The 27281-nt window shown below is 60.8% G+C and overlaps 3 protein-coding genes across 3 annotated transcripts; 1 reads left to right on the top strand and 2 right to left on the bottom strand.

The window, feature by feature from the left end:
• Positions 1–1852: 1852 nt before the first annotated feature.
• On the top strand, positions 1853–18949 carry CALU (calumenin). The gene is made up of 7 exons (XM_071552926.1): positions 1853–1928; positions 7794–8025; positions 13258–13451; positions 16634–16800; positions 16892–16952; positions 17267–17466; positions 17547–18949. Exons 2-7 carry the CDS (start codon positions 7805–7807, stop codon positions 17649–17651), a joined length of 948 nt encoding a protein of 315 aa, XP_071409027.1. The 5' UTR covers positions 1853–1928; positions 7794–7804; the 3' UTR covers positions 17652–18949.
• Positions 5842–7779, bottom strand: LOC139669601 (putative per-hexamer repeat protein 5). Its single transcript, XM_071550100.1, has one exon. The coding sequence runs from the start codon at positions 7777–7779 to the stop codon at positions 5842–5844; it is 1938 nt and encodes a 645-aa protein (XP_071406201.1).
• A 1064-nt stretch (positions 18950–20013) lies between the features above and the next one.
• On the bottom strand, positions 20014–23175 carry OPN1SW (opsin 1, short wave sensitive). Its single transcript, XM_071552927.1, has 5 exons — positions 22833–23175; positions 21974–22142; positions 21360–21525; positions 20435–20674; positions 20014–20136 (listed from the first exon to the last, which is right to left on the bottom strand). Exons 1-5 carry the CDS (start codon positions 23173–23175, stop codon positions 20014–20016), a joined length of 1041 nt encoding a protein of 346 aa, XP_071409028.1.
• Positions 23176–27281: the final 4106 nt, after the last annotated feature.

Genomic DNA, 27281 nt, shown 5'->3' on the forward strand with positions numbered 1-27281 from the left:
GCTGCAGGGAGGGAGGTTGGGCTGCAGGGCAGGAGGTTGGGCTGCAGGGCAGGGGGGTTTGGCTGCAGGAAGGGAGGTTTGGCTGCAGGGCAGGGGGGTTTGGCTGCAGGGCAGGGGGGTTTGGCTCCCAGGAGGGGCGAACCGGGGGCTGTGCTCAGGGCAGGGAGGTTGGGCTGCAGGGCAGAGGGGTTTGGCTGCAGGGAGGGAGGTTGGGCTGCAGGGCAGAGGGGTTTGGCTGCAGGGCAGGGGGGTTTGGCTGCAGGGCAGGGGGGTTTGGCTGCAGGGCAGGGGGGTTTGGCTGCAGGGAGGGAGGTTGGGCTGCAGGGCAGGGGGTTTGGCTCCCAGGAGGGGCGAGCCAGGGGCTGCGCTGCAGGGAGGGAGGTTGGGCTCCCAGGGCGCTGGTTGGGCTCCCAGGGCGCTGGTTGGGCTCCCAGGGCACTGGTTGGGCTCCCAGGACCTTCCCTGGTGGCCCCAGGGCAGTTCATGGCCCTGAGTCCTCAGTGGCTCCCAGAGGGACCCTCCCCATGGCTGGACCAGGCTCCAAAGGGAGATGCCAGGCCTGGAGCTTCCAGGTCATCCTCCTGGCCCTTCTGGCAAACTGGGACAATGTTTGCCTGCTGCCAGTGGATTTTGGTTGGAAAATCCCTCTGAGCCCATCGAGTCCAACCTTCCCCCAGCACTGCCAAGGCCACCACTGACCATGTCCCCAGGTGCCACAGCCACAGGGCTTTGAAATCTCTCCAGGGCTGGGCACTCCACCCCTGCTCTGGGCAGCAGTGCCAGGGCTGGACAGCCCTTTCCAGGAGGGAATTTCCCCAATATCCAACCAGAACATCCCCTGGCCCAGCCTGAGGCCGTGCCCTCTCCTCCTGTCCCTGTGCCCTGGGGCACAGCCCGACCCCCTGTCCCGGCTCCCCCCTCCTGGCAGGGATTGCAGAGCCAGAAGGTGCCCCCTGAGCCTCCTTTGCTCCAGGCTCAGCCCCCCCAGCTCCCTCAGCCCCTTCCCAGCTCCGCTCCCTGCCCTGCACACGCTCCAGCCCCTCCGTGGCCCTCCCGCAGTTTGAAACGTTTCAATTCTGTTTATCCCTTGATCCTTCTGGAAAAACTGCTCAGCTGGATAAAAACATCAGGATGAGGGAATGGCTGGAGCTGTGCCAGGGCAGGGACAGGGCACAGGGAATGGCTGGAGCTGTGCCAGGGAAGGGTCAGGTTGGATCTCAGGAAAAGTCCTTCCCCCAGAGGGTGGTGGGCACTGACCAGGCTCCCCAGGGCAGTGGGCACAGCCCCGAGGCTGCCAGAGCTGCAGGAGGGTTTGGACAAAGGGACAGGGTGGCATTGCTGGGGTGTCCTGGGCAGGGCCAGGGGTTGAGTCAATGACCCTGGTGGATCCCTCCAGCTCAGGGGAGCCTGTGACTGTGTGAATGTAGCTGATTCCCTGGCTCTGTGGCCAGAATTCCACCCCTGAGGCTCCACTGCAGCCCCACATCTTGGCCGGGCAAGGCCCGGGACGGGCCCTCTCGCCCCCCCCAACATGGCGCCGCCTCCGCTTTGACTTTCCCGCCTTTTCCACCCCCCCCGCCCCCCGCGGCGCGTGCGCAGTGAGCGCGGGGCGCTCCGGTGGGCGGGGCCGGCGGCGGGCGCGCTCCTGAGGACGTGGCGCTTTGCAGCCAATCAGCGCTCGCGCCCTCGGCGGAGGGGCGGGGCCAGAGGGGGTGGAGGCAGAGGGGCGGGTGAGGTGGGCGGAGCCCGGCGCGGGGGCGGGCTGAGGCGCTGAGTGGCGGCGGAGATAACCAATCAGCACGCAGAATGGCGCGGAGGGGGAGGCGTGGCCGGGCTGTGATTGGTCGGCAACGCGGGCGCGCGGGGGGCCGTGCGGCGTGGCGAGGCGCCGACTTCCGGTGCTCGGAGCGGCGGCGGCGGCGGGGACGGTGAGGGACGGGACGGGACGGGACGGGGCAGGGCAGGAACGGAACGGATGGGATGGGATGGGATGGGATCGGGCTGGGGGCCGGGGCTTGGGGGCCGGGGACGCGGGGGCGGTGGCTCTGCCGGGCCGCTGTGGGGCGGCGATAGCGCGGCGCCGCCGGGCCCGGTCGCCATGGGAACGGGCGTGAGCGGCGGCGCCGCCGTGTCCGCGAGTCTCGCGGCCGGTCCCGCTCGGCGAGGCCCGCGCGGTGCTGAGCGGGCCCAGGGCGAGCGGAGGGAACGGGCGGGACCCACCCGGCGCTGCCCCGTCCCGGGGATGGAGCCCCGTTCGCCCCCCGCGCAGGGGCGGCCCGCGGGCATCCCTCGGCTCCCCGGGGCATCCTCCGCGGGATAACGGGCTGTGGGACCCCCAGGACACGGGGATAACGGGCTGTGGGACCCCCAGGACACGGGGATAACGGGCTGTGGGACCCGGGGGATAACGGGCTGTGGGACCGGGTGGATAACGGGCTGTGGGACCCGCTGGATAACGGGCTGTGGGGCCCGCTGGATAACGGGCTGTGGGACCGGGTGGATAACGGGCTGTGGGACCGGGTGGATAACGGGCTGTGGGACCCGCTGGATAACGGGCTGTGGGGCCCGCTGGATAACGGGCTGTGGGACCCCCTGGATAACGGGCTGTGGGACCGGGTGGATAACGGGCTGTGGGACCCCCTGGATAACGGGCTGTGGGACCGGGTGGATAACGGGCTGTGGGACCCCCTGGATAACGGGCTGTGGGGCCCGCTGGATAACGGGCTGTGGGGCCCCCTGGATAACGGGCTGTGGGGCTCTGGTGCTGCCCTGTGTGGGGGCCCCGGGGCAATGAGGTGTCACCCCAAGTCCGTTCTGCCCTCTGGGAGCCGTTGGTGCCCCCTGGGGATCCTGGGGCTGGTTTGGGGCAGGACCCGCCCGTTTGTCCCCCGGGGTTGGTTTCAGTGACTCCCCCAGATCCATCAATCCTCTCCAGGGCTGCAGGAACGATCCCACCCCCTCTGTGCTCTGGTGTGGCATCGGGGTCCCAGTTAGTTGGTGCCTCCAGTGGGATCAACCCTGTAACAAGTCCCAAATGGGAAATGTGCTTCCAGAGGAGCTTCTGCCCATCAATCCACTCTAAATGTCACCACAATTCCAAGCCTCGCATGGAATTCTGAGTTCCTCTGCCCAGTATCCTGACAAACCTAATGGGCATTCCCAGTTCCTCCCTCAGTATCCCCCCAGCCCCACTGGAATCAGAAGTTCCTCCCCCAGCTCAGGTTCTGGGTGCCCATTCTCAGGAAACACCTCCCAGCTTCCCAGCACTGATCCCTGTTCCCTCCTGCCCTGTGGGTCACCCCTGAGGCCTCTTTGTCCGGGGAACAGGGAGAAGAGGGGCCCAAAGTCCTTCCCAAAACTGGGATCTCCACGGCAAGTCTGGGGGTCCAGCCCATTGGCTGCAGGTGCTGCCAGTTTTCCATGGATATTGTTTCTGGACAACAGTTGGTTTTGGTCTCTCCGAGCACCTTTCCAGGGACGGCTCCCGGCCCCGCGCCCGGATCCGGCTGCAGGTCGGGCTGTCCCTCTTTAGTGGCTTTCAAAGCCTCTGTGGACACTGGAGATAAAATCAGGTGTGTGACCCGTTCCAGGTCACTCCGTGCCCCAGGCTGGGCTGATCCCAGGTCAGGCCCTGGGCACTGGGATGTGCCCGGAGTGAGCAAGACTCGGATCCCTGGGATAGGGATATCCAGAGCTCCCCTAACACCTGGAATTGCCTTTCCCTCTTTTTTATCCCCCCTCCTAGAATGTTTTTCCTCTCCAGAAACACCAAAAAAGTGAGTTTTGCTCTTTATAACCCTTTCTCTCCCTGCCAAAATATCCAAGGAATTGGAACTTGTGGATTTTCTGAGTGACCCAGTAAATTCTTATCCCAGAAAAGCAACAGGAAAGGGCTTTTCCATGTCCTTTCCCGATGTCCCAGTGCCACTGTCCTGTTTGATGTGCAACCAGTCCCAGACCTGGGTCATTCCTGGTCATTCCCAGGTCACTCTGGGTCACTCCCAGGGCAGAATTCCTTGGTCAGAGTTCAGGTTAAAGGCATGAGAATGGAGAATACCTGGATTTCAAACACAGATTTGAAGAGCTGAGGCTGGGGAATGCCTTGGGTTTAAATTTTGATTGAAGCAGTAAGGTGTGGAATATCCTGAATTAAATTTGGACTGGGGAGCTTTGGATGGGGAATATCCTGGTTAAACTTAGAATTAGGGAATGAGACTATCTGGATTTAAATTTAGGGTTAAATAGATCAGGATGGGAAATACTGGAGGTGGAATTTAAAAAGGATGGGATGGGGAACACCTGGATCTAAGATGGGAGCTAAGCTGGGATTTCAGTGACAAGAATAGGGAACACTTGGATCTCAGTTGGGATCTGAGCTGGGGTTTCAGTTGGAATCTCAGTGATAAGGGTGGGGAACACCTGAATTTCCATTGGGGTTTAAAGGGATCAGCCTGGGGAATTCTCCCCAGAGCCACCATCCATCCATCCATCCCAGGCACCTTTGAGTGGTTTGATCCCTGAGGATTGGGTTGGGGAGGGAGGATTCCATCAGCCTCAGTCTGGAGGAGCCTCGGGAGGAGGGAGAGCAGAGGGGGTTGTGCTGCCACCAGGACCTCCTTCTCCCCTGATCCCCTTCCCTCCCACTGGGATCCCATTCCTTCCCACTGGGATCTCCTTCTCCCTCCTGATCCCCTTCCCTCCCACTGGGATCCCATTCCCTCCCACTGGGATCTCCTTCTCCCTCCTGATCCCCTTCCCTCCCACTGTGATCCCATTCCCTCCCACTGGGATCTCCTTCCCTCCCACTGGGATCTCCTTCTCCCTCCTGATCCCCTTCCCTCCCACTGGGATCCCCTTCCCTCCCACTGGGATCTCCTTCTCCCCCCCTGGATCCCCTTCCCTCCCACTGGGATCCCCTTCTCCCCTCCCTGATCCCCTTCCCTCCCACTGGGATCTCCTTCTCCCCCTCTGATCCCCTTCCCTCCCACTGGGATCTCCTCCCCCCCCTGGATCCCATTCCCTCCCACTGGGATCTCCTTCTCCCCCTCTGATCCCCTTCCCTCCCACTGGGATCTCCTTCTCCCCCTCTGATCCCCTTCCCTCCCACTGGGATCTCCTCCCCCCCCTGGATCCCATTCCCTCCCACTGGGATCCCCTTCTCCCCCCCTGGATCCCATTCCCTCCCACTGGGATCCCCTTTCCTCCCACTGGGATCTCCTTCTCCCCCCCTGGATCCCATCCCAGCCCCACTTGTTGCTCCAAGGGGCTCTTAGATGGGACTGGGAGTGGGACCAGCTCTGGGGTGTCCACATGTGCCAGGGGCTCAAAGGTCACAGTGTCCTGATAATCCACATTAATTAATTCCCATGCCCTGATAATCCACGTTCATTAATCCCTATGATCTGATAATCTGTGTTAATTAGTCCCTGTGCCCTGATACTCCAAGTCAGGGCATCTCTTTTGCCCAGATAAGCCATATCAGTTCATTGTTGTGCTCTGATAATCTGGATCAATTATCAGTTTGCTCTGGGAATCTGCAGGAATTAAACCATTTTCCCAGACAATCTGCATTAATCAGTTGTTTGTACCCAGATAATGTGCAGTAATTCCCCATTTTTCCAGATAATCTCCACTAATTTGCCATTTTTCCCAGACAGTCTGCATTAGATCATCATCTTTGCCCAGACAGTCTGTATTTATCATTTTATCATCTGGATTAATTCCTCATTTTTGCCTCCATAATCTGTCAATTAGTCTGTTTTTTCCCCAGTGACCTGCCCTAATTCCCCACTTTTTCCTGGACAACCTGCACTAATCCCCATTTTTCCCTGATAACCTGCCCTAATTCCCTGTTTTCCCCAGGCAGCCAGCACTAATCCCCATTTTCCCAGACAGCCCCCCCTGCCCGTTCCAGCTGTGCTCTGTGCCCATGGCACCCACCCCTGTGCCCACAGGCTCAGGCAGGATGCCCACGGTGCCCATCCCTGTGCCCATCCCTGTGCCCACAGGCCCAGGCAGGATGCCCACGGTGCCCACCCCTGTGCCCATTCCTGTGCCCATCCCTGTGCCCGCAGGCCCAGGCAGGATGCCCACGGTGCCCATCCCTGTGCCCGCAGGCTCAGGCAGGATGCCCACGGTGCCCATCCCTGTGCCCACCCCTGTGCCCATCCCTGTGCCCGCAGGCCCAGGCAGGATGCCCACGGTGCCCATCCCTGTGCCCACAGTGCCCACCCTTGTGCCCACCCCTGTGCCCGCAGGCCCAGGCAGGATGCCCACGGTGCCCACCCCTGTGCCCGGAGGCCCAGGCAGGATGCCCACGGTGCCCATCCCTGTGCCCGCAGGCCCAGGCAGGATGCCCATGGTGCCCATCCCTGTGCCCGCAGGCCCAGGCAGGATGCCCACGGTCCCCACCCCTGTGCCCATCCCTGTGCCCATCTCTGTGCCCGCAGGCCCAGGCAGGATGCCCACAGTGCCCATCCCTGTGCCCGCAGGCCCAGGCAGGATGCCCACGGTGCCCATCCCTGTGCCCGCAGGCCCAGGCAGGATGCCCACGGTGCCCATCCCTGTGCCCACAGGCCCAGGCAGGATGCCCACAGGCCCAGGCAGGATGCCCACAGTGCCCACCCCTGTGCCCGCAGGCCCAGGCAGGATGCCCACGGTGCCCATCCCTGTGCCCGCAGGCCCAGGCAGGATGCCCACGGTGCCCATCCCTGTGCCCACAGGCCCAGGCAGGATGCCCACGGTGCCCATCCCTGTGCCCACAGGCCCAGGCAGGATGCCCACAGGCCCAGGCAGGATGCCCACAGTGCCCACCCCTGTGCCCGCAGGCCCAGGCAGGATGCCCACGGTGCCCATCCCTGTGCCCACAGGCCCAGGCAGGATGCCCACGGTGCCCACCCCTGTGCCCGCAGGCCCAGGCAGGATGCCCACGGTGCCCATCCCTGTGCCCGCAGGCCCAGGCAGGATGCCCACGGTGCCCATCCCTGTGCCCGCAGGCCCAGGCAGGATGCCCACGGTGCCCATCCCTGTGCCCGCAGGCCCAGGCAGGATGCCCACGGTGCCCATCCCTGTGCCCGCAGGCCCAGGCAGGATGCCCACGGTGCCCACCCCTGTGCCCGCAGGCCCAGGCAGGATGCCCACAGTGCCCACCCCTGTGCCCATCCCTGTGCCTGCAGGCCCAGGCAGGATGCCCACGGTGCCCACCCCTGTGCCCGCAGGCCCAGGCAGGATGCCCACAGTGCCCATTCCTGTGCCCATCCCTGTGCCCGCAGGCCCAGGCAGGATGCCCACGGTGCCCACCCCTGTGCCCATTCCTGTGCCCACCCCTGTGCCCACAGGCCCAGGCAGGATGCCCACGGTGCCCACCCCTGTGCCCGCAGGCCCAGGCAGGATGCCCACGGTGCCCATCCCTGTGCCCGCAGGCCCAGGCAGGATGCCCACGGTGCCCATCCCTGTGCCCGCAGGCTCAGGCAGGATGCCCACGGTGCCCACCCCTGTGCCCGCAGGCCCAGGCAGGATGCCCACAGGCCCAGGCAGGATGCCCACGGTGCCCATCCCTGTGCCCACAGGCCCAGGCAGGATGCCCACGGTGCCCATCCCTGTGCCCACAGTGCCCACCCCTGTGCCCATTCCTGTGCCCACAGGCCCAGGCAGGATGCCCACGGTGCCCATCCCTGTGCCCACAGGCCCAGGCAGGATGCCCACGGTGCCCACCCCTGTGCCCATCCCTGTGCCCACCCCTGTGCCCGCAGGCCCAGGCAGGATGCCCACGGTGCCCATCCCTGTGCCCGCAGGCCCAGGCAGGATGCTGTTCCCGCGGCTCCTGCTGTGCCTGGCCGCGTGGGCGCTGTGCAGCTCCGGGAAGCCGACGGAGCGCAAGGAGCGGGTGGTGCGGGAGGCCCCGCTGAGCACGCGGGAACACGACGACGCCCAGAGCTTCGACTACGACCACGACGCCTTCCTGGGAGCCGAGGAGGCCAAGAGCTTCGACCAGCTCACCCCCGAGGAGAGCAAGGAGCGCCTGGGGTAAGCACAGCGTTCCTGCCTTCCCAGGGCGGGAATTCCATGGCGGCACGGGGGCCATGGCCCCGCCAGAGACCCCGCTCCGGCCTCCAGGGCCACCTGGAGTGGGAGCCATCCACACCCAGCGCCAGCCATTCCCCAGAAAGTTCCCTGGGGCCATTCCCAGCATGGCTGTTCCCCAGAGCTCTGGGGCAGAGCTGACAATGGGAGTCTGTGCTGTGCCGTGCTCGGTCTGTGTCCTCCAGGTGCTGCCCCTGGGATCGGTGCAGCTGCAGCCGGGAGGCAGCCGGGCAAACAGCAGCATGGACATTCCCCCTCATGTGAAGCTGGGCCTCCCCTGGGATCCGGGATAGCTGTGGCTCCCCTGGGATCCGGGATAGCTGTGCCTCCCCTGGGATCTGGGATAGCTGTGCCTCCCCTGGGATCTGGGATAGCTGTGCCTCCCCTAGAATCTGGGATAGCTGTGCCTCCCCTGGGATCCGGGATAGCTGTGGCTCCCCTGGGATCCGGGATAGCTGTGCCTCCCCTGGGATCCGGGATAGCTGTGCCTCCCTTGGCATCCAGGATAGCTGTGCCTCCCCTAGAATCTGGGATAGCTGTGCTTCCCCTGGGATCTGGGATAGCTGTGCCTCCCCTGGGATCTGGGATAGCTGTGCCTCCCCTGGGATCCGGGATAGCTGTGCCTCCCCTGGAATCTGGGCTGGTTGTGCCTCCCTGGGATCTGGGATAGCTGTGCCTCCCCTGGAATCTGGGATGGTTGTGCCTCCCTTGGGATCTGGGATAGCTGTGCCTCCCCTGGGATTTGGGATAGCTGTGCCTCCCCTGGGATCTGGGATGGTTGTGCCTCCCCTGGGATCTGGGATAGCTGTGCCTCCCCTGGGATCTGGGATAGCTGTGCCTCCCCTGGGATCTGGGATAGCTGTGCCTCCCCTGGGATCTGGGATAGCTGTGGCTCCCCTGGGATCTGGGATAGCTGTGGCTCCCCTGGGATCCGGGATAGCTGTGGCTCCCCTGGGATCCGGGACAGCTGTGGCTCCCCTGGGATCTGGGATAGCTGTGCCTCCCCTGGGATCTGGGATAGCTGTGCCTCCCCTGGGATCCGGGATAGCTGTGGCTCCCCTGGGATCTGCGATAGCTGTGGCTCCCCTGGAATCTGGGCTGGTTGTGCCTCCCCTGGGCTCCGGCTGGGCATTCCCAGCCCCCCTCCTGGCTCTGGGATCATTCCCAGGAGCAGAGCAGCCATTGTGTCCCTCAGCAGCTGCCCCGCAGTTGTTCCAGGGGCTCCGGGTGTCTCAGACCTGGAGCTGCAGCCCCAAGGAGGGAACTGGGTGAGCTGGAGGCTCTCTGGGGAGTTTGGGACACTTCTTGGGGTGGTGGGCTCCAACCCTCTGGAACTCTGTGGCTTTGGCTGTGTTTTCATGGAATTATGGAATGGTTTGGGCATTAAAGCCCATCCACTGCCACCCCTGTCACAGGCAGGGACACCTTCCATAGCTCGGGTTGCTCCAAGCCTTGTCCAGCCTGGCCTTGGACAATTCCAGGGATCCAAAACCAGCCACAGCTTCTCTGGCCAAACTGTGCCAGGGTCTCGCCACCCTCACAGCCAGGAATTCCTTCCCAATATCCCACTTAAATCTCCCCTTTTGGCAGCTGAGCATTCCGACTGTGCTGCTGCTGGAGCAGCACCTGCCACAGCCCTTGGTGAATTTTGGGGTTTTTTGGGAATGGGGTCCTTGATGGGAAAAAAGAAGATGAGCCACATGTGGGTACTGAGGGAACACCTGGAGAGAGCCAAACCCCAGAGATACAGAGGGATGTGCAGGGAAGGGGCTACCAGGCTTTCCTATGGACTCTCCATCCATCCCTATGGATAATCCAGGCTCACAGTGGGGAGGAGCTGCCAGCCTCGCCCCCGACACTTCCCTCTTGGGGGCAGAGGGAATTTCCCCCATCTTGGGATTATTTAAACTGGAAAACCTCTGGATCCCTTAAAGCCAGGCCCTGGTAGTTCTGCAAGCTCCAAAATGCGGGATCCAGGAGGCTTTTTCCCGGGAAATCAGAGTGAATTCCTCGATCCCCCTGGAGCAGTGGCAGATTCCAAGGGAAGTGCAGCTCTGGCTGCAGCAGGCAGGGCCCCCCCATCTCCCTCCCCCGCCACGTTCCATATCCAAGGGCTCCGTCACGGCTCAATCCCATTGTTCTGCCGAGTTATCCGCCGGAACGTCGGCAGCGCCACCCGGGCCGAGTTCCCATTGGAGACTCAACACCCTCCACACAAACCGGCCTCACTTTTATCCACAGAGGCCAATTCCTGCTTTCCTGAACTGGAATTGCTTTGATAAACTTGTTACCAGGGTCTGATTCCATGAATTCCGTGCTTTAACGGGAGTTGTGCTGCAGGCAGGGCCCATTTTTCTGGGAGAGCTCCGCCCCCGGCTTTCCCAGCTCTTTCTACACAGCTCTGCTCACCTCCCTGCTCTTTGGGCAGTCAGGGATTTGGGAGCAACGTCCTGTGCTCTGTCTGGGATTTGGGAATGACATCCCGTGATCTGTCAGTCAGGGATTTGGGAACAGTGTCCCGTTCTCAGTCCGTGAGGGGTTTGAGAACAACATCCCGTGCTCTATCTGGGATTTGGGAACAACATGCTATGCTCAGGCAGAGATTTGGGAACAACATTCCATGCTCTGTCAGTCAGGGATTTGGGAACAATGCCCCGAGCTCTACCTTGTTGTGTCCAGGCGGCAGTGACGTTCCCTGGCAGCGCTGGGCACCCGGATCCCCTTGGGTCAGGGAATGGGCACGGCTGCAGCTGCTCGCCCTTCCCAAACATCTGCTGTCCCCCCTCCTGCAGGAGTGAGGGGTTTGGGAAAATGTCCGGATTTGGTGGCTCCTGCCCTGGGAAAGCAGCCGGGAGCAGCTGGTGCCGGGCACGGGCACGGGACCAGCGGGGGGAGAAGGTCTGGGAGCTTCCTGAGTGCCCAGCTCTGATCTGGAGAGGGCTTGATTTTATGGGGAAGCTGTTCCCTAATTAACCCCCTGGAAGCTGCCCGGGAATCACTGAAATGGCCATCAACCCCCACCCCCTCCAGTTCTCCATTCCAGGGCTTGTCTTTGGTAAATCCCTTTGCCAGTGGCATTACCCACCTGGGAGAGGGAAACATGGAATTGTTCCCTGAAACCACTGATTTATTTGTAGTTATGTATCTATATGGGCAAATGTTCAATATTCTTGTGATATTTTATATCATTTAATGCACAATGTTGAAGCATTGGTCTACTTTTTATATGCTTATGTGGGAAACCAAATATTTCTGTGACATTTTTCATCATTTCTGGTGGAGTTTGATCAGGAATATTGGAGGGGACACTTTGAACATTGAGATAGAAAATTCTGAAATATTTCTGTGGTGTTTTACCTGTTTCCCTGCAAGTTTGGGTTCTGTTGAGGAGGAGTTTTGCACATTTACATGTCTCTTTTACATATTTCTCTATAAAATCCCTCAGGTCTCCCAGGCAGGGCCCCCCTGCCCCTGCACTGAGACTGCCAGAGCTCAATCCCACATTTCTTCCAATTTTCTCCCATTCTGTCTCCTGCTTCCCAATGCCAGCAACATTGTTTATGCTGTGGAATAATTCCTGGTTTTCCTTGATCAAGGCAATTCTGCAACACAAAAACCTGGAGTGAGCATAGGTGGCTCCGGTGTCCAGGTTTCCCTTTGCCTCAGTAGTTTGGGAATAAATTGTCCTGGTAGTGGTTTAAAAGTTTAAAACTCCGTATTTTCCACCTGTCTTAAAATTCCTCAAATACCTGGTTTGGAGCTCAGGATTCCTGACTGGCTTTCCGTTAAACCTCCCTGTTAAAGGAGAATCCACGATCCTGCTTCCTCTGACAAAAGATTTGGGGTCTGATATCCTTGATTTTCCCTCCGGGGGAGCTCAAAACCTTCCCGGTGCGGATCTGCGGCCGCTCCTGGGAGCGAACCCCGCGGCGGCTCCCGCAGCCCCCGCCCCGGCTCCATCTGCCCCTGGATCCCGCATTCCTGCCGCGGCTTTTCCTACAGCTGCTGCTAAAAATACCAGAGGCACGCGGCTGCTCCGGGGCTGGGGCTGCGCCGCTCCGGTTGCTGCCCCGGGCACCGGGTGGGCCTGGCCTGGCCCGGCACCGGCACCGGCACCGGCACCGGGTGGGCCTGGCCTGGCCCGGCACTGGCACCGGCACCGGCACTGGCACCGGCACTGGCACCGGCACTGGCACTGGCACTGGCACTGGTACCGGCACTGGCACTGGCACTGACACCGACACCGGCACTGGCACTGGCACTGGCACCGGGTGGGCCTGGCCTGGCACTGGCACCGGCACCGGCACTGGCACCGGCACCGGCACTGGCACTGGCACCGGCACTGGCACTGGTACCGGCACTGGCACCGGCACCGGCACTGGCACCGGCACTGGCACCGGCACCGGCACCGGCACTGGCACCGGCACCGGCGGGGCCTGGGCAGCTCCAATTCCTGTGCTGAGCCCAACTTCCCACATTTGGCAGGAATGTGTGTCCGTCCTCCTCACCCAGCACCATCGAGGTGGGAGGACACATGGATGGGGCTTTCTTAGGGTTGTTAAACCCTTGTTAGGGTTTAGATTTAGGGTTAGGGTTAAACCCTTGTTAGGGTTTAACAAGGAAGCTTTTCCACTAAAATTCACAATTCCTGAAGAAACCAAACCCTGAGTGGCCAAGCCAGTGTTTTCTGTGTCCGAGCTGGTGCTTGCTGTGTCCGAGCCAGTGTTTCAGCAGCTAAACCAAATGCTGGTTTTAAAGATAAACTCTCCAAATGGTTGAATTCCCAAATTCCGTACCCACCTTGCCTTGCTCCTTGTGCTACCAGGAGAGGCAGAGCCAAGATTCCCGTTTTTAATTAAAGCTGTGTCTGTGCTCCTCGCCTGGTGCTGTCTTAGTGGGAGAATGCACAGATGGGTCTTTCCCAGGGTCTAACAAGGAAGTTTTCCCCCCAAAACTTGTAATTCCTGAAGAAACCACAACCTGAGTGGCCCAAGAGTGGCTGAGCTGGGGTTTTGACAGCTGAGCCATACACTGGTTTTAAGGATAAACTCTTCAAATTGTTGAATTCCCAAATTCTGTAACCATTGCAACTTGCTCCCTCTGCCCCTTCCCTTCCCTTCTCTCTAGCCCCTTGTTTTCCTTAACTTTTGCTGGATTTCTCTGTGTTTCCCCCAGGAAGATCGTGGGAAAAATAGATGCGGATGGAGACGGGTTTGTGACAGTGGAGGAGCTCAAGGCCTGGATCAAGTTTGCCCAAAAGCGCTGGATTTATGAGGATGTGGAGCGGCAGTGGAAGGGCCATGACCTCAATGAGGACGGGCTTGTTTCCTGGGAGGAATATAAAAATGCCACCTATGGATACATCCTGGGTAGGTCCTGGTGCTCAGGATGAGCCTCTTCTGGAGCCAGGGGTTGAGATGAGCTGTTCATGAGGGTCGGTGGGATGGAGGCTTGGATCAGGATGGGGCTGTGGAATGAGGGTCAGGATGGGCATGGATTGGGATGGGGTTGTGGTGTGATGGTCAGTGGAATGGAGGCAGATTAGGAGGGGGTTGTTTGTGGAATGGACATGGATTGGGATGGATAAAGTTACGATAAAGGGGAAGTTCAGGACCTGGATTTAGGTGGCACGGACGAAGTCCATGGTTGGGAGCGTGGAGTGGCAGTGGAAGGTTCTTGGCTTGACCCAAGCTGGGCTTGTCCCCTGGAATGAGCCCAGGAATGTGCCAGGGCAGATGTCCCCAAAGTCTCACTTAAAACCCCCAAAACTCCCCAAACTGACTTTCTAGTGGCATTACCAAAGGGAAGTCCGAGGAAAAGAACCAAAATTCATGGAACCCTCCATAAGGGATATTTGTGCCCCCACGCAGGCCCAGCTTGGTGTTACTGATGTCCCTGGGGACAAACACAGCTCTGGGCTGAATCCCAGTGATTTTGGGATTAATGGCATTTGGGAATGGAGGTTTTTGGCCTTTTGGAATTCCTGGTGGCATTTGGGACCTGCAGTGGAACCGACTGACCCGTGGCCGTGAAACCACCTCGGTGTGTCCATCCCATCCCTAATCCACAAAAACCATTAGCAGAGCCTTTAATCCCTTTCCCTTGTCCCAGGAGCAGCATTAGACCCTGGAACTGGGGGGTGTGGGACATGAGCCACAGCCTTGGGCCCTCCCTGGGAGGGTGGGAAGGAGCAGCTCTTTGGGGGTTAAAACCTTCAGCCCCCAGTCCCTGTGCCAGCTCCTGCCTCCGCAGACGGGCCCGGGCGGAGGAGCCGCGGCTCCGGAGCGTGAAATCCACTCGAATTTCCTAAATATTGCCAAAAATAGTCAAACTGCTCTGTGGGATGTGCAGAGGGGGAGCCGCCACACGGGAGGCTCATCCCTCTCCCTCGGGCTCAGCCACGTCCCTCGGGCTCAGGGAGGATCTGGGGAAAGCCTCACTGCCCTTTGCTGGGCTAGGAGAGCACTTCCCAAAACCTCCCTTTTCCATGGTTTTCTGGGATTATCTGCCCATGTAAATCCAGCCTGGAAGGGGGAGGAGAGATCCTGGGAAGGGTCAGAACACCCTTTTTTGGTGAGGGTTTGAGGGATCTGGGGTGGGATTTAGGACCTGCAGGTGTGGGACAGGAAAAAAGTATAAACCTTAATGAGGGAAACCTTAATGAGGGAAACCTTAATGAGGGAGACCTTAATAAGGAAAAACCCTAATGGGAAAACGCTAAATTAAGGGAACCTCCTTAATGAGCTTTGGGATAAGCCCTTTCCCACATCCCGAGCAGGGAGTGCCCAGTCCCAGCACAGCCGATCCCAAACCCAGAGTGGTGCTGGAGGCCAAGTGCCCTTGGCAGGCCCTGATGGAGCCTCAGCTTGTGCTGCTCCCACATACTTGTGTCCTTACGGAGCGCCGGGAGGATCCCGCCTCACGCCCTGGCTCCAGCTCCTCTCGGCAGGAATCTCTTTTCCACAGCTCCTTGCTGCTGGAACAGTCCCCTCCCATTCCCCTTGCTCCCCTCCCTGGCCACAGCAGGGCTGGAATGCCTCTGGAAGTGGCTCCGGAGTGCTGGCGTGCAGCCAAGGGATGTGTGGGGCTGGGCACCGCCCTTGGCTGCTCCGAGGGGTCAGAACGTGGTGTTTTCTCAGGAAAACCAGGTGCCGGACCTGGTGTTACTAATCAGTGAACTGAGTGCCAGGATGAGTCAGCAGGCGGCCCCCTGAGGTGTCATGGAGCCGTGCAGGGGGGAATCCTGGGAAGCAAGGAACACCAAGTGATAAATGCCCAAGAGCTCCATCTGAGAGTTAAAATCCCTTCAAAACTCCCTTCAAAATCAAAATAGAATGATAACCATCATCATCATCGTTGTCATCATCATCAGAATAGCGTGATCATCATCATCATCATCCTCCTCCTCATCCTCCTATTTTTGTTAACTCCTCACTCCAGTGATGGGATCTGAAACCAGGAGCACTCATTTGAGGAGAGGATTCTCCATCTGCTCCCCCAAACCTCCCCCAGCCCAGGGACCAAGATGTGAAGTGGCCTTGGGGGCTTTGGGGTCTTGCTGGGGTTTGGCCATTTTTAACCCACCTGTCCTCCCCCATCAAACTCGTTAATTGGTCTGTCAGCAATTAGGGAATGGGTTATTAATGCCACCGATCCCGAGGGTTTCCTTGCTTAGAGCTGTGCCACTTCAAAAGGTGAAACCTTGGGGTTAGAATGGGGAATTTTGGGTTCATTCTGCCCTAGAGGTGCCTTAAAATCAAAATCTTTAGATACTTAATGGCTCTGGGGCTGCTCCAGAGCTCCTTAATCTGGAGTCTCTTCATCCAGAGCTCCATAATCCCTGCCTTTTATCCCAGGTAGCAGAGCAGGGATAAAGGGACGGAGCCTTTTTAGACCAGGTCTGGCTCTGGATTAACCAGAGTGTGGCCACAGGCACAGCCTCCTGGATCCATGTTCTCCACAGGCTGCTGGTCACAGCCAGCCCTGTGTCCTGCAGCTCCTCTCCCACTGCTGGTGGGGCTGTGCCGGGTGGCCCCGCCATCCCACCCGGGCCGATGCCTCCCGGCTCTGCCGCTGCTCCGGCAGCGAGTGAGATCCCCTTACACATTCTGCTCCCAAAATAACTCAGGCTGAGCCTCTGGCTGTGCTGGCCAAACCCCCCAAGCCCTGTCTACTGTGGCCTCTTCCTGGGAATGCTGTGGTCCCAGGGCTTCCACAGTTCCTGCTCCCTCTGGGAATGGGTGCAGGAGAGATGCAGGAGCTGCAGTTGAGGCTGTGGTGGTGCAGTGCCGGGGGGTTGAGCTGAGATGGAGGAGATTGGGGTTGTGTTGAGATGGAGGTCATGTGGAAGTTGAGGCTGAATAGAGAAGGTTGAGCTGAGGTTGGGTAGAGGAAGTTGAGGTTGGGTTGAGGTTGTTGTTTAGTTGGGTTGGTTTGTGATTGGGTTGGGATGGGGGTGGGTTGGGATGGGAGTGGGTTGGGTTGTGTTGGTGATGACCATGGTCTCTCCCCTTCCTGAGCTGATCTGGGCACCCCCTCTGCTCCTTCCCAGACGATCCAGACCCCGACGACGGCTTCAACTACAAACAGATGATGGTGCGGGATGAGCGGCGCTTCAAGATGGCTGACAAGGACGGGGACCTGGCGGCCACCAAGGAGGAGTTCACGGCCTTCCTGCACCCCGAGGAGTATGACTACATGAAGGACATCGTCGTGCAGGTGGGGCCGGCGCTGGGAGTGGGGTGTTCCCTGGGAGCTCTGGGGAGTGGGAATTGCTCCGGGCCTGGCTCACTGTGATGTGTCCATGCAGGAAACCATGGAGGACATCGACAAGAACGGTGATGGCTTCATCGACCTGGAGGAGTACATCGGTGAGATGCTGGAGCCGTGGCACTCCATGTGCCCTCCGTGTCCCCTCCGTGTCGCTTCCATTTCCCTGGGCAGCATCAGCTACTGCTGACACATCCTTCCTCCTCCTGGAATTCTCTCTCTCAACTTCTCAACTTCTGCCTGCACCCTCTGCCTCTGTTGAGGATTTTGGAGAGAAATCCCAACCCAAATTGTGCTTTGGGATTTAGGGGATGGATTTAGGGAGCTCAAGGCTTCGGGTCCATCCTTGGGTTGGGCCTGGGGCTGTGGGGCCATTGGGGTGGTTGGGAGGATCCCAATCCCGCTGTCCCCACAGGTGACATGTACAGCCAGGACGGCGATGCCGATGAGCCTGAGTGGGTGAAGACAGAGAGGGAACAGTTCGTGGAATTCCGGGACAAGAACCGGGATGGGAAGATGGACAAGGAGGAGACCAAGGATTGGATCCTTCCCTCAGACTACGACCACGCCGAGGCCGAGGCCCGGCACCTCGTCTACGAGTCCGACCAGGACAAGGTGGGCTGGCGGCTCCGGTGGGATCTTGGGAGCGGGATGGGAGGTGCGGGGGGAATAGCAGCACGTGGCATTCCCTGCAGGACGGGAAGCTGACGCGGCAGGAGATCGTGGACAAGTCGGACCTGTTCGTGGGCAGCCAGGCCACGGACTTCGGGGAGGCGCTGGTGCGGCACGACGAGTTCTAGGCCTGCGCCGGGTCCTGCTCACGGCTCATCCCGCGCCGCTCCCGCCGTGGGAAACCCCATCCCGGCACGGGGATGGGGCTCAGGAAAGCCACACCCCCGGCACTTGGGGCTTGTCGTCTTGTGGGTTTTCCTGGGATTTTAACGACTTTTGGGTTATTTTTGTATGTTTTGGTTTTACCATGTGTGGAAATGGCTCCCCCGACATGGGAGCAGCGATGGGGCCGCCCGGGGCCGTCCGGGGCTGTGGGGGAGAGGGGAATTCACAGCGGGATTGGGATTGGGGTTGGAGGTGGAATAAAAGTCGGAATTGGAATTGGATTTGAAATTGAAATTGGAATTAAAATTGGATCTAAAGTCGGAATTGAAATTAAAATTGGAACTAAAGTTGGAATTGGAATTCGAATTGGAATTAGACATTAAAATGAAAATTACAAATTGAAATGGAATTTGAACCTGACAAGTGAAATCAAATTGAACAAAAACATTGACATGAAATTGGAATGAAAATGGACTTTGGAACTAAAATTCAAACCCCAAGAAAACTATGAAACCGATCAGAGCAGCAGCAGGACCCAGGGAGGTTCTGGGGGGGCACCTGAAGGGACCCCCAGGGGAGGTGACCCTGGGGGCATTGGAACCCCTTTCCCCTCCGTCGTTGCCCCTCAGGATCCAGTCAGGAGCCCCCAGGCCCTGCTCCAAGTGCCTTGAACGCCCCAAACCCGGCCTTGGGGGGGCTCATCCCACCATCCCACCCTGCTCTGGGATAATTTCCAATGTTTTCCCTCTTCCGTGTCATTTGTCCCCGCCCACAGCCCCCGGAGCTGTGTGGAATTGGCCCAGCTGCCCCCAAGTTCCCAGGTTTTCCCTTAAATCTCTTCCCAGGGTTTCCAAGTGCTGACTGGATCCTCCCTCCTCCTTCTCCTCCTCCTTCTCCCTTGCCTCCTCCTCCTCCTTCTCTTCCAGCCCCCTATCCTTTTATCCAGGGGTGAGTGGGTTGGGAATGTGCCTCCACACTGGGCTCAGGGATCTGGGAATGCCAGGGGTGGTTTGGGACACCAGGCATGATTTGGGACATCAGCAGTGATGTTGGGAACACCAGGAAAGCTGCCTTGGTGTCACCCCCAGTCCCTCTCCTGCTCCCCCCATCCATGAGGATTTGGGTCCTGCTGACGACTCCGGACATGGATTTTTCGCTTCCTCCGGGTTTATTCGAGTTTCTCCTCATGCTGATTGAAGGGATCCGGATCAGTTGGGTCTCAATAAACCTGTTCAACCTCCCATGGGCCGGGGGGGCCAGACCCCAATTGCTGTGTCCCCTCAAACAGGGATCTGGGGGAGTCCCCCCAGACTGAGCCAGGGGGGTTTGGGTGGGGAGAGCCCTGGGAATGGGGTGGGGAAAGGCAGCAAGGGAGTGGATTTGGGGTCTGGGGAGAGGGTGATGTGGGGCCTGAGGGGAGTCCTGGCCCTCAGCCCTGGAGATAGGGGGCTCAGCCCCATGGAGGGAATCCAGCCCCACCCCAGCCCCAGGGAGAGGAGGCTCAACCCCACCCCATCCCCAAAGATGGGGGCTCAGCCCCATACCAGCTCCATGAATAGGGGGCTCAGCCACATACCAGTTCCAGGAATAGGGGGCTCAGCCCCATGGAAGGGATCCAGCCCCACCCCAGCACCATGAATGGGAGGCTCAGCCCCACCCCAGCCCCACAGATGGGGGACTCAGGCCCATACCAGCCCCACAGAGGGGATCCAGCCTTACCCCAGCTCCATGGAGAGGATCCAGTCCCACCCCAGCCCCACAGGTGGGGGGCTTAGCCCCATCCCAACCCCACGAAGGGGATCCAGCTCTGCCCAAGCCCCATGGGTAGAAGACTCCGCACCACCCCAGCCCCATGGATGGAGGTGGAGGGGCAGTATCCCACCTCCCTGCTCCCCACTGCCTGTGGGGCCTGGAGGGGACAAGGGAGTGAGTCGCACCATGGCATTGCTGTGGGGCAAAGCCACCCCAGAGACCCTCATCCCACCCCACTGTGGGGCACAGCCTCCCCTTAGACCCCCATCCTACCCAACCATGGGGCACAGCCACCCCCAGGCCCCCCACCCTGCCCTGCCATGGGGTGTGCAGTGTGTCCCCCATTCCCTGGGTCCCCCAGAGGGTCCTGTGGTGTGTCCCCCACCCCAAGGGCCCCGCAGAGGGTCCCTGTTGCGCTCAGACCGCGGCTGTGGTTTATTGTCCCACCCGCGCTACATCCTAGGCTGGCCGGGGACCCCGGACCCCCGGGGCAGCGCCGGCCCCACAGCCGGGGGTCCTGGGGGGCAGCCGGGGGTCCTGGGGGCCCGGGGGCCGGAGTGGTGCTGCAGCCCCTCAGCTGGGGCTGACCTGGCTGGAGGACACGGAGGAGACCTCGGTGCGCTGGGCCGAGCTGGACACCTCGGAGTCATCTGTCATGGGCCGCCCACACACCGTCTCCATGATGCAGGCGCGGAACTGCGAGGACAGGGGACAGCTCAGCCTGGGGGTCCCGCTGGCCCCATGTCTGGCCCTGGCACTGTCTCACACCCCTGATCCCCATGTTGCTCCCATCTCCTGTCCTGGGTACATGGTACTGCCAGCTCTGCAGGTGGCCCTGGGCATGACCAAGTGTTCTCAGGTGTCCCCAGGTGTCCCCAGATGTCCCCAGGTATCCCTGGATACCCCACGTGCCCCATCACCACGTGTCCCTGGGTGCCCCGGGTGTCCCTGTCTCCTGTGCGTCCCTGGCTGTCCCCCCGTCCTGTGGTGTCACCTGTTTGTTCATGAAGCAGTAGATGATGGGGTTGTAGACGCAGGCGCTCTTGGAGAAGAAGGCAGGGACGGTGACGAGGCGCAGGTCGATGCCGTGGTCACGGTTGTTCACCATGTACATGGCCAGTGCCGCGTAGGGGACGTAGCACAGGCAGAAGGAGCCCACCATGACCACGACCATGCGCGACACCTCCCGCTCCGCCTTCTGCGTCGTGGCCGACTCCTGCTGCTGTGCTGCCACCTGGGATGGGGACGGGGACACCTTGGGCCTGCACAGGCTGCTGGGTTCCTGCCTGACCCCCTGCCTGTGCTCCTGCCCACCCTTCTGTCCAAGCAGCCTGCCCTCCTTCTCTCACTTTCTCCCTCCTTCCCTCTCTCCAATCCTCCCTTCATCCCTCCTGCCCCCATCCTGCCCACCCTCCATTCCTCCCTTCACCTCTCCATCCCTTCTTCTCTCCTTCCCTTCATCCCTCCAGCGGACACTCCCACCCTCTCCATCCCTCCTGCCAGTCATCCCTCTCTCTCCATTTCTCCATCCTGCCATCCCGCCAACCATCCTTCCTTCCCTCCATGCCTCTTGTTCTCCTGCCCTTCATCCTTCCCACTCTTCATCCTCTTCCTCCATCCCTCCATATCTCCAGCTCTCCTTCCCACCATCCTACCAATCAATTCTCCATCCTTCCATCTCTGTCCTGCTGTCCCTTCCTCCACCCCTCCCTCCCTCCTGCCCTCCTTCCCTTCTCTTCCCTCCATCTCTCCAGTCAAAAATCCCTCTCCCCTTCCAATGAGTTCTCCCTCCCTCCCTCGCTCCCTCCCCTCCATTTCTCCGTCCCTCCCTCCTCTCCCAGCCCCTCTCCACCATCCAAGCCCTCCCTTTTCCCCAGGGCACACCTGGCCCCAGTGCCCCCCATGCCCCTGGGACTCACGGCCCGCAGGGCGCTGAGCAGCTGGGAGTAGGAGAAGATGATGAGGGAGAGGGGAACGATGAAGCAGAAGATGAAGAGGAACCAGGTGTAGTACTCGCTCTTGTACTTGGTGCCCACCGTGTACCAGTCGGGGCCACAGGAGCACTGCAGTCCCTCGGGCACGTACCTGCAGCACCCGCACTCAGCCCCTGCTCCACACCAAGTGGCACCACGTGGCATCCAGAGTACCCCCGTGGTACCTCAAGGCACCCCCACAGCACACCTGTGGAACTGCTGGGTGTGTCTGCACCCACCTGGCACCCCCATGGCACCCCGTGTTATCAGTATGGCACCCACCTGTCACCCCAGGGCCCTGCTGGGTGTCTCACCACCCACCTGTCACCCCAGGGCCCTGCTGGGTGTCTCACCACCCACCTGGCACCCCAGGGCCCTGCTGGGTGTCTCACCACCCACCTGTCACCCCAGGGCCCTGCTGGGTGTCTCACCACCCACCTGGCACCCCAGGGCACTGCTGGGTGCCTCACCACCCACCTGTCACCCCAGGGCCCTGCTGGGTGCCTCACCACCCTCCTGGCCCCTCTGCGCCCACCCCTGCCATGCCCCTGCAGCCCCACCTGCTCCAGCCGAGGAAGGGGGGGATGGCGACGCCGATGCCGATGACCCAGGTGGCCGCCACGACCAGCAGCGCGTGGCGGGAGCTGAAGCGGAAGTTGCCGAAGGGTTTGCAGATGACGATGTAGCGCTCGAAAGCCAGGAAGGCCAAGGACCACCCTGTTACCAGCCCTGGGGGACACAGCCACCACCTCACACCCTGCCCGTGGCCACCACGGCCACCATGGCCATGGGTCACCCCCAACTGCCACAGCCCCAGCCAGCCATGGGGTCACTCCAACTCCTGCGACCCCAGTAGAATGTGGTGGTCCCCCTTGGCTTGAGCCCCACTAGACCCCAGCGGTCACCCCAACTCCCCCAGCCCCACCAGACAAGGGTGGTCATTTTGTCACCTCCAGCCCCACCAGACCATGATGATCACCCCAACTCCCCCAGCCCCAGAAGAACATGATGGTCATCCCATGTGCAGCTACACCAGACCCCAGTGGTCACCTCAACTCCTAAAGCCCCACCAGACTACAGTGGTCAACTCCTACATGTCCACTAGGTCCAGAGAGTCAGCCCAGCTCCTGCACCCCAGTAGCCAATGGTGATCACCCCAACTCCTGCAGTCCCAGTAGAATGTGGTCATCAGCTCTCATCTTGAGCCCCACCAGACCGTGGTGGTCACCCCAACTCCTACAGCCCATTAGCCCAGCACCAATAGACCGGGAGATCATAGTGGTCATCTCTGGCCCCAGCAGCCCCTGTGGTCACTCCATCCCCTCTGGCCCCATGTGCCCCCACGGTCACTCTGTCAGCTCCAGCCCATGTTGTCACTCCAGCCCTTGCAGTCCTGATGCCCCCCCAGTTCCCCCATACCTCCGGTGGCCCCGGCAAAGCCCTCCAAGGCACACATGTGCTTCCCGAAGACAAAGTATCCCTGGGCGCTGGAGACAAAGACGGTGAAGACGCTGAAGATGCAGCACAAGAAGCCGCTGAAGGAGATGTTGACCAGGATGTAGTTGAGCGGCTGCCGCAGCTTCTTGTACTTGACGGTGACGATGAGGACGATGGCGTTGAGGGGGGTGCCCACCACGAACACCACCCCCATGAAGATGGTCTGCAGGTAGAAGGCCCACATGGGCGCAATGTGGTACTGGGGCCCATCCCAGGGCCCCACCGACGACTGGTTCTTGAACAGGTAGAACTCGTCCTCGTCCATGGTGGCGGTGGGGGGGGCAGCGACTGCCCCCCTGATATACCCTGCGCCCCCAAATCCGCTTAGGGGGGATCAGGGCTCAGCCTGCCCAAACTTGGGGATTAGGGGGAGCTAAGCTGGGCTCAACGCCTAATCGGCCCCCTGAGCTGGGCCGAGCCGATTGCCGGGGCTCGGGGGGATTTGGGGGAGGCGGAAGGGCTCCCACCCACATCTGGGCGTGGGGAGGGTCCCCAGGGGTCCCCAAGCTCAATCCTGCTCCCCTCAGGATGTCCAGGTGTCCCTAGGTGCCCCCAAGCTTGGTTCTGCTCCCACCAGGATGGCCGGGGCTACTCAGGTATCCGCAGGGGTCCTCAAGCTTGGTCCTGGTGCCCCTGGGATTCTGTGGGGTCCCCAACCTTAGTCCTGCTCCCACAAGAGTTCCCAGGGTCCCCAAGCCTGTTCCTGCTCCCACCAGGGTTCTGAGTGGTCCCCAGGGGCCCCCAAGCTCAGTCCTGCTCCCCCTGGGGTGTCCAGGTGTGCACAGGAGTCTTCATCCTCGATCCCACTCCCCCAAGATGGCCCAGCCCTGGGTGCCCTGCAAAGAACTTGGGGTCCCCACCATGATGTCACCTCCTGTCCTCCCCAGCACCCCAGGATGTGCCCCCCCAGTGTCACCCCCCGGCAATTGCCCCCTGTGAGATGGGGGAAGCTGGGAGGAATTAAGGAGTGAGGGCACTGCTCGTGGATGGGGGTTGGCTGAGGAGGGGGATGTTCATCTTGGGGGTGAGGTGCTGGGGGGTGCCTGGATAGGGGGGTCACTTTGGGGTTGTGCTTCTGGGAACTCAAATCCCAGATGACTCCCAACTTTTTCCTGTCCCCCTGTCCTTCCCCCCCCGCCTGTGGGACCCCCGGGGGGCAGGAAGGATGAGCAGAAGCTGCTTAGGGGGGGATTATGGGCGCTGGGGCCCCCCCAGGCTGGGGCACCTATAAAGGCCAGTGCAGAGACGGGGCTGTGGCATTCCAAGACCCTCGTGGAGGGAGGGAGGGTCAGGCAGGTGGGGGGCACCTCCAAGGTGGGCTGTGCCCTGGGGGTAATATGGTGGGTGGGGGTTCCCCACCTGAGGGGTTCCCTGGGGCAATCCTGGGGTTGTGTCCAGCTCTAGGGCAGGAATGGGCACAGAGGGACACAGGGAGGGGACAGAGATGGGAACAGGGGCAGGCCAGGGGGACCGTTTGGGCTGAACCCTCAGCTTGTGTTGTACTGGGCTGTACTGGGCCATACTGGGCTGTACCGGGCCATACTGGGTCATACTGGGCTGCATTGTGCTGTACTGGTCATACCAGATCACACTGGGCTATACTGTATTCTACTGTATTGTACTGAGCTGTACTGGGTTGTACCAGTCTGTACTGTACCATACTGGGCTGTACTGCATCCTACAGGGTTGTCCTGGTCTGTACTGGACTATGCTGGTCTGTACTGGGTTGTGCTGGGCTGTACCATATCTCAGATTGTTCTGGGCTGTACTGCACTGTATTGTATCATATGGGCTTTTACTGGGTGGTTCTGGGCTGTGCTGGGTCTGGTCATGTGTTACAGGGTGTACGGGGTTGAACTGGGTCACAGTGGGCTGTCCTGGGCTGCCCTGGGTCGGGTCAGCTGTGCTGGACATCCCGTGGGGCGCCATGGGGTGGGCACTGTGGGCATGGTGGGAGGTGCTGTGTGAGCTCAGGGGGGCAGCAGCACCGGTCCCACCGCCCCAGCACCCACAGGACCCCCAGCACTCCCAGGTCCCAGTATGGTCCCTCATGGGACCCCACAGCTCCCTGTCTGCAGCCCATGGAATCACCCCAGGGCCTCCCTGTCCCTGCCCTTGTGCCCTCCTGGGTGGCCCCACACATGTCCCTGCTGTCCCCATGGCTGTGTCTGCTGTGTCCCCCTGTCCATGACCCCCGTGTTCTCTTGTCCCTCGTGTCCCCCAGCCCTCTCCCCCTTGTCACCATGGCCACATCCCCACTGTGCCCCTGTCACCCCATCTGTGCCCCTGTCACCCCATCTGTGCCCCTGTCACCCCATCTGTGCCCCCACACTGCCCACAGTCACCTCCCCGTGTCCCCCCACCCTGTGGACCCCCGAGCCCCAGTGCCCAGAGGGCACCCAGAGGCAGGGACAGGGTGGGGGGACACGGGGACTCGGGGTGCCATCTGAACCTCCCCAAGCATCCTGACGGCACTTCCCGGACCACCCCCAAAAATCCACCTGCTCCCCCTCCCACACCTGCCGTGGATTCGGGGGTTCCGGTGCCCTCCCCGTCGCGTTCCCTCCCTGCCCCGTCGCGTCCCCACCCAGACCCCCGCCCCGGGCTATTTTTGGTGCGGGTGTGTTGGGGGTGCCCCCCCCTCGCGTGCCCCCCCGACCCCCCCGGGGTATTTTGGGTGCCGGTGCGTGGCTCTGACTCGGCGGGTTATTTTTAGGTGCTGGCGCAGGCGCCATCGCGTCACCCCCCCCACGTCACCCCCCCACGTCACCCCCCTGTCACCCATTGTCACCTCGGGGTGCACCCGCACAACCCACCCCCCCTCCCCCCCGGCGCTGGAAGCTTCCAGGGCAGGCACCGGAACTGGGGGGGAACACGATACTCCCAAAATTGCCCCCCTCAAAAGGACCCAGGTCTGGGTCACCCAAGTGTCCCCCCGGCCCCTCCCAAGGGTGCCGAGGAGGCCCCGGGCGTTCGGGGAGGGGGGGACACACGAGAGATTCGGGGCGCAGTGGGGTTCAGGGGTCACCCCAAAAATGACCGAGCCCCATCCCCAGACATGTGGCACCACTACGGGGAAACTGAGGCACGGCCGGGGGGACCCACAGTTGGAGGCACGGGGGGCACAGCCAGGGAGGGGGATCGGGGTAGGAGGTCCCAAGGAGGAGTTCTTGGGGGGTCCTGGTGGGTTTCCCCGGACGGGGATCCTGGGGGGGTTGTGGGATCTCAGTTGTGCTCCTGGGTGTGCAGGGAGGGGTTTTATGTGAGTTTTAGAGGAGTCCCAAGTGAGGGGACTCTGAACTGGGGGGTCCAGAGGGGGGGGTCCTGGATAGGTCTCCTGGGGGGGTCTCGAGTGAGTGAGTTTTGGGGGCGTCTTTGGAGGAGGGTTTGGGGTGCGTTGCACTGCTGGGGGGGCTGTGGTATTGGGCTGTCAGGGTATCTGGGTGTTGGGGTGTCAGGGTGTTGGGGTGTCAGGGTGCTGGGTATTGGGGTGTCAGTGTGTTGGGGTGTCTGGGTGTTGGGGTGTCAGGGTATCTGGGTGTTGGGGTGTCAGGGTGTTGGGGTGTCAGGGTGTTGGGGTGTCAGTGTGTTGGGGTGTCTGGGTGTTGGGGTGTCTGGGTGTTGGGGTGTCAGAGTATCAGGGTGCAGGGGGATTGGGATGGCCACCTGGCAAAGGTGTTGGGGTGTCCTGGTGCCTGGGGCACTGAGGTGCACTGAGTGCTGCGTGTCAGGGTCCCTGGGGGTGCTGGGATTTTGGGGTTTTGGGGTGTGAAGTTGCAGGTGTATCTGGATAACAGTGTTGGAGTTCCTGGCCTATGGAGTGTGGTGGTTTTGGGGTGTTGGGGTTTCAGGGGTTTGGTGTTTTTGGGGGTGCTCGGATTTTGGAGTTTGGGGATGTTGGGATTTTGGGGCGCCAGGGTTTAGGGTTACACCAGTTCAAGGGGTTGTGGGTGCAGGGATTTTGGGGTGACGGAGTTTCAGGGGTCTCTGGGTGCCAGGATTTGGGATGCTGCTGTTCCACTGTAGGGGGGTTGGAGGCCAAGGTTTGGGGGTGTCAAAGTTTGGGGTGCCAATGTTTCATCTTGCAAAGGTTGGGGGTGCCCATGGCTGGGTCTGGGGTGGGGAGTTCGAGGTGTCGATTCTGTGAGTTTGTGGCAATGGGCTGTTCCAGGGGTTTGTGGGAGGCAGCGTTTTCGGGGTGTCTGTGTTTGGGTCTTTTGGTGTTTGGGGGATTCTGAAGGTGCCCGTGTTTGGGGGTGTCGGTGGTTGGGCGTGTCAGTGTTTGGGGCTTTTGAGGTGATGGGGTCTGGCAGTTTGTAGGTGCTGGCGTTGGTGGGTGTTGGTATTTGGGGTGTCTGTGTTTGGGGTGTG

The sequence above is a fragment of the Pithys albifrons genome, chromosome 3 (genome assembly GCF_047495875.1).
Source record: "Pithys albifrons albifrons isolate INPA30051 chromosome 3, PitAlb_v1, whole genome shotgun sequence".
Classification (NCBI taxonomy): domain Eukaryota; kingdom Metazoa; phylum Chordata; class Aves; order Passeriformes; family Thamnophilidae; genus Pithys; species Pithys albifrons.

What these genes read in the sequence shown, in the direction of transcription:
- LOC139669601 (XM_071550100.1), bottom strand. Translation starts at nt 7,779, where the DNA reads ATGGGCACCGTGGGCATCCTGCCTGGGCCTGCGGGCACAGGGGTGGGC.
- CALU (XM_071552926.1), top strand. Translation starts at nt 7,805, where the DNA reads ATGCTGTTCCCGCGGCTCCTGCTGTGCCTGGCCGCGTGGGCGCTGTGC. An exon ending in GAGAGCAAGGAGCGCCTGGG is followed by an intron (nt 8,026 to 13,257) that starts GTAAGCACAGCG and finishes TGTTTCCCCCAG; the next exon opens with GAAGATCGTGGGAAAAATAG. An exon ending in ACGAGTCCGACCAGGACAAG is followed by an intron (nt 17,467 to 17,546) that starts GTGGGCTGGCGG and finishes CATTCCCTGCAG; the next exon opens with GACGGGAAGCTGACGCGGCA.
- OPN1SW (XM_071552927.1), bottom strand. Translation starts at nt 23,175, where the DNA reads ATGGACGAGGACGAGTTCTACCTGTTCAAGAACCAGTCGTCGGTGGGG. An exon ending in CCCTTCCTCGGCTGGAGCAG is followed by an intron (nt 21,526 to 21,973) that starts GTGGGGCTGCAG and finishes CGGGTGCTGCAG; the next exon opens with GTACGTGCCCGAGGGACTGC. An exon ending in TGCTCAGCGCCCTGCGGGCC is followed by an intron (nt 20,675 to 21,359) that starts GTGAGTCCCAGG and finishes TCCCCATCCCAG; the next exon opens with GTGGCAGCACAGCAGCAGGA.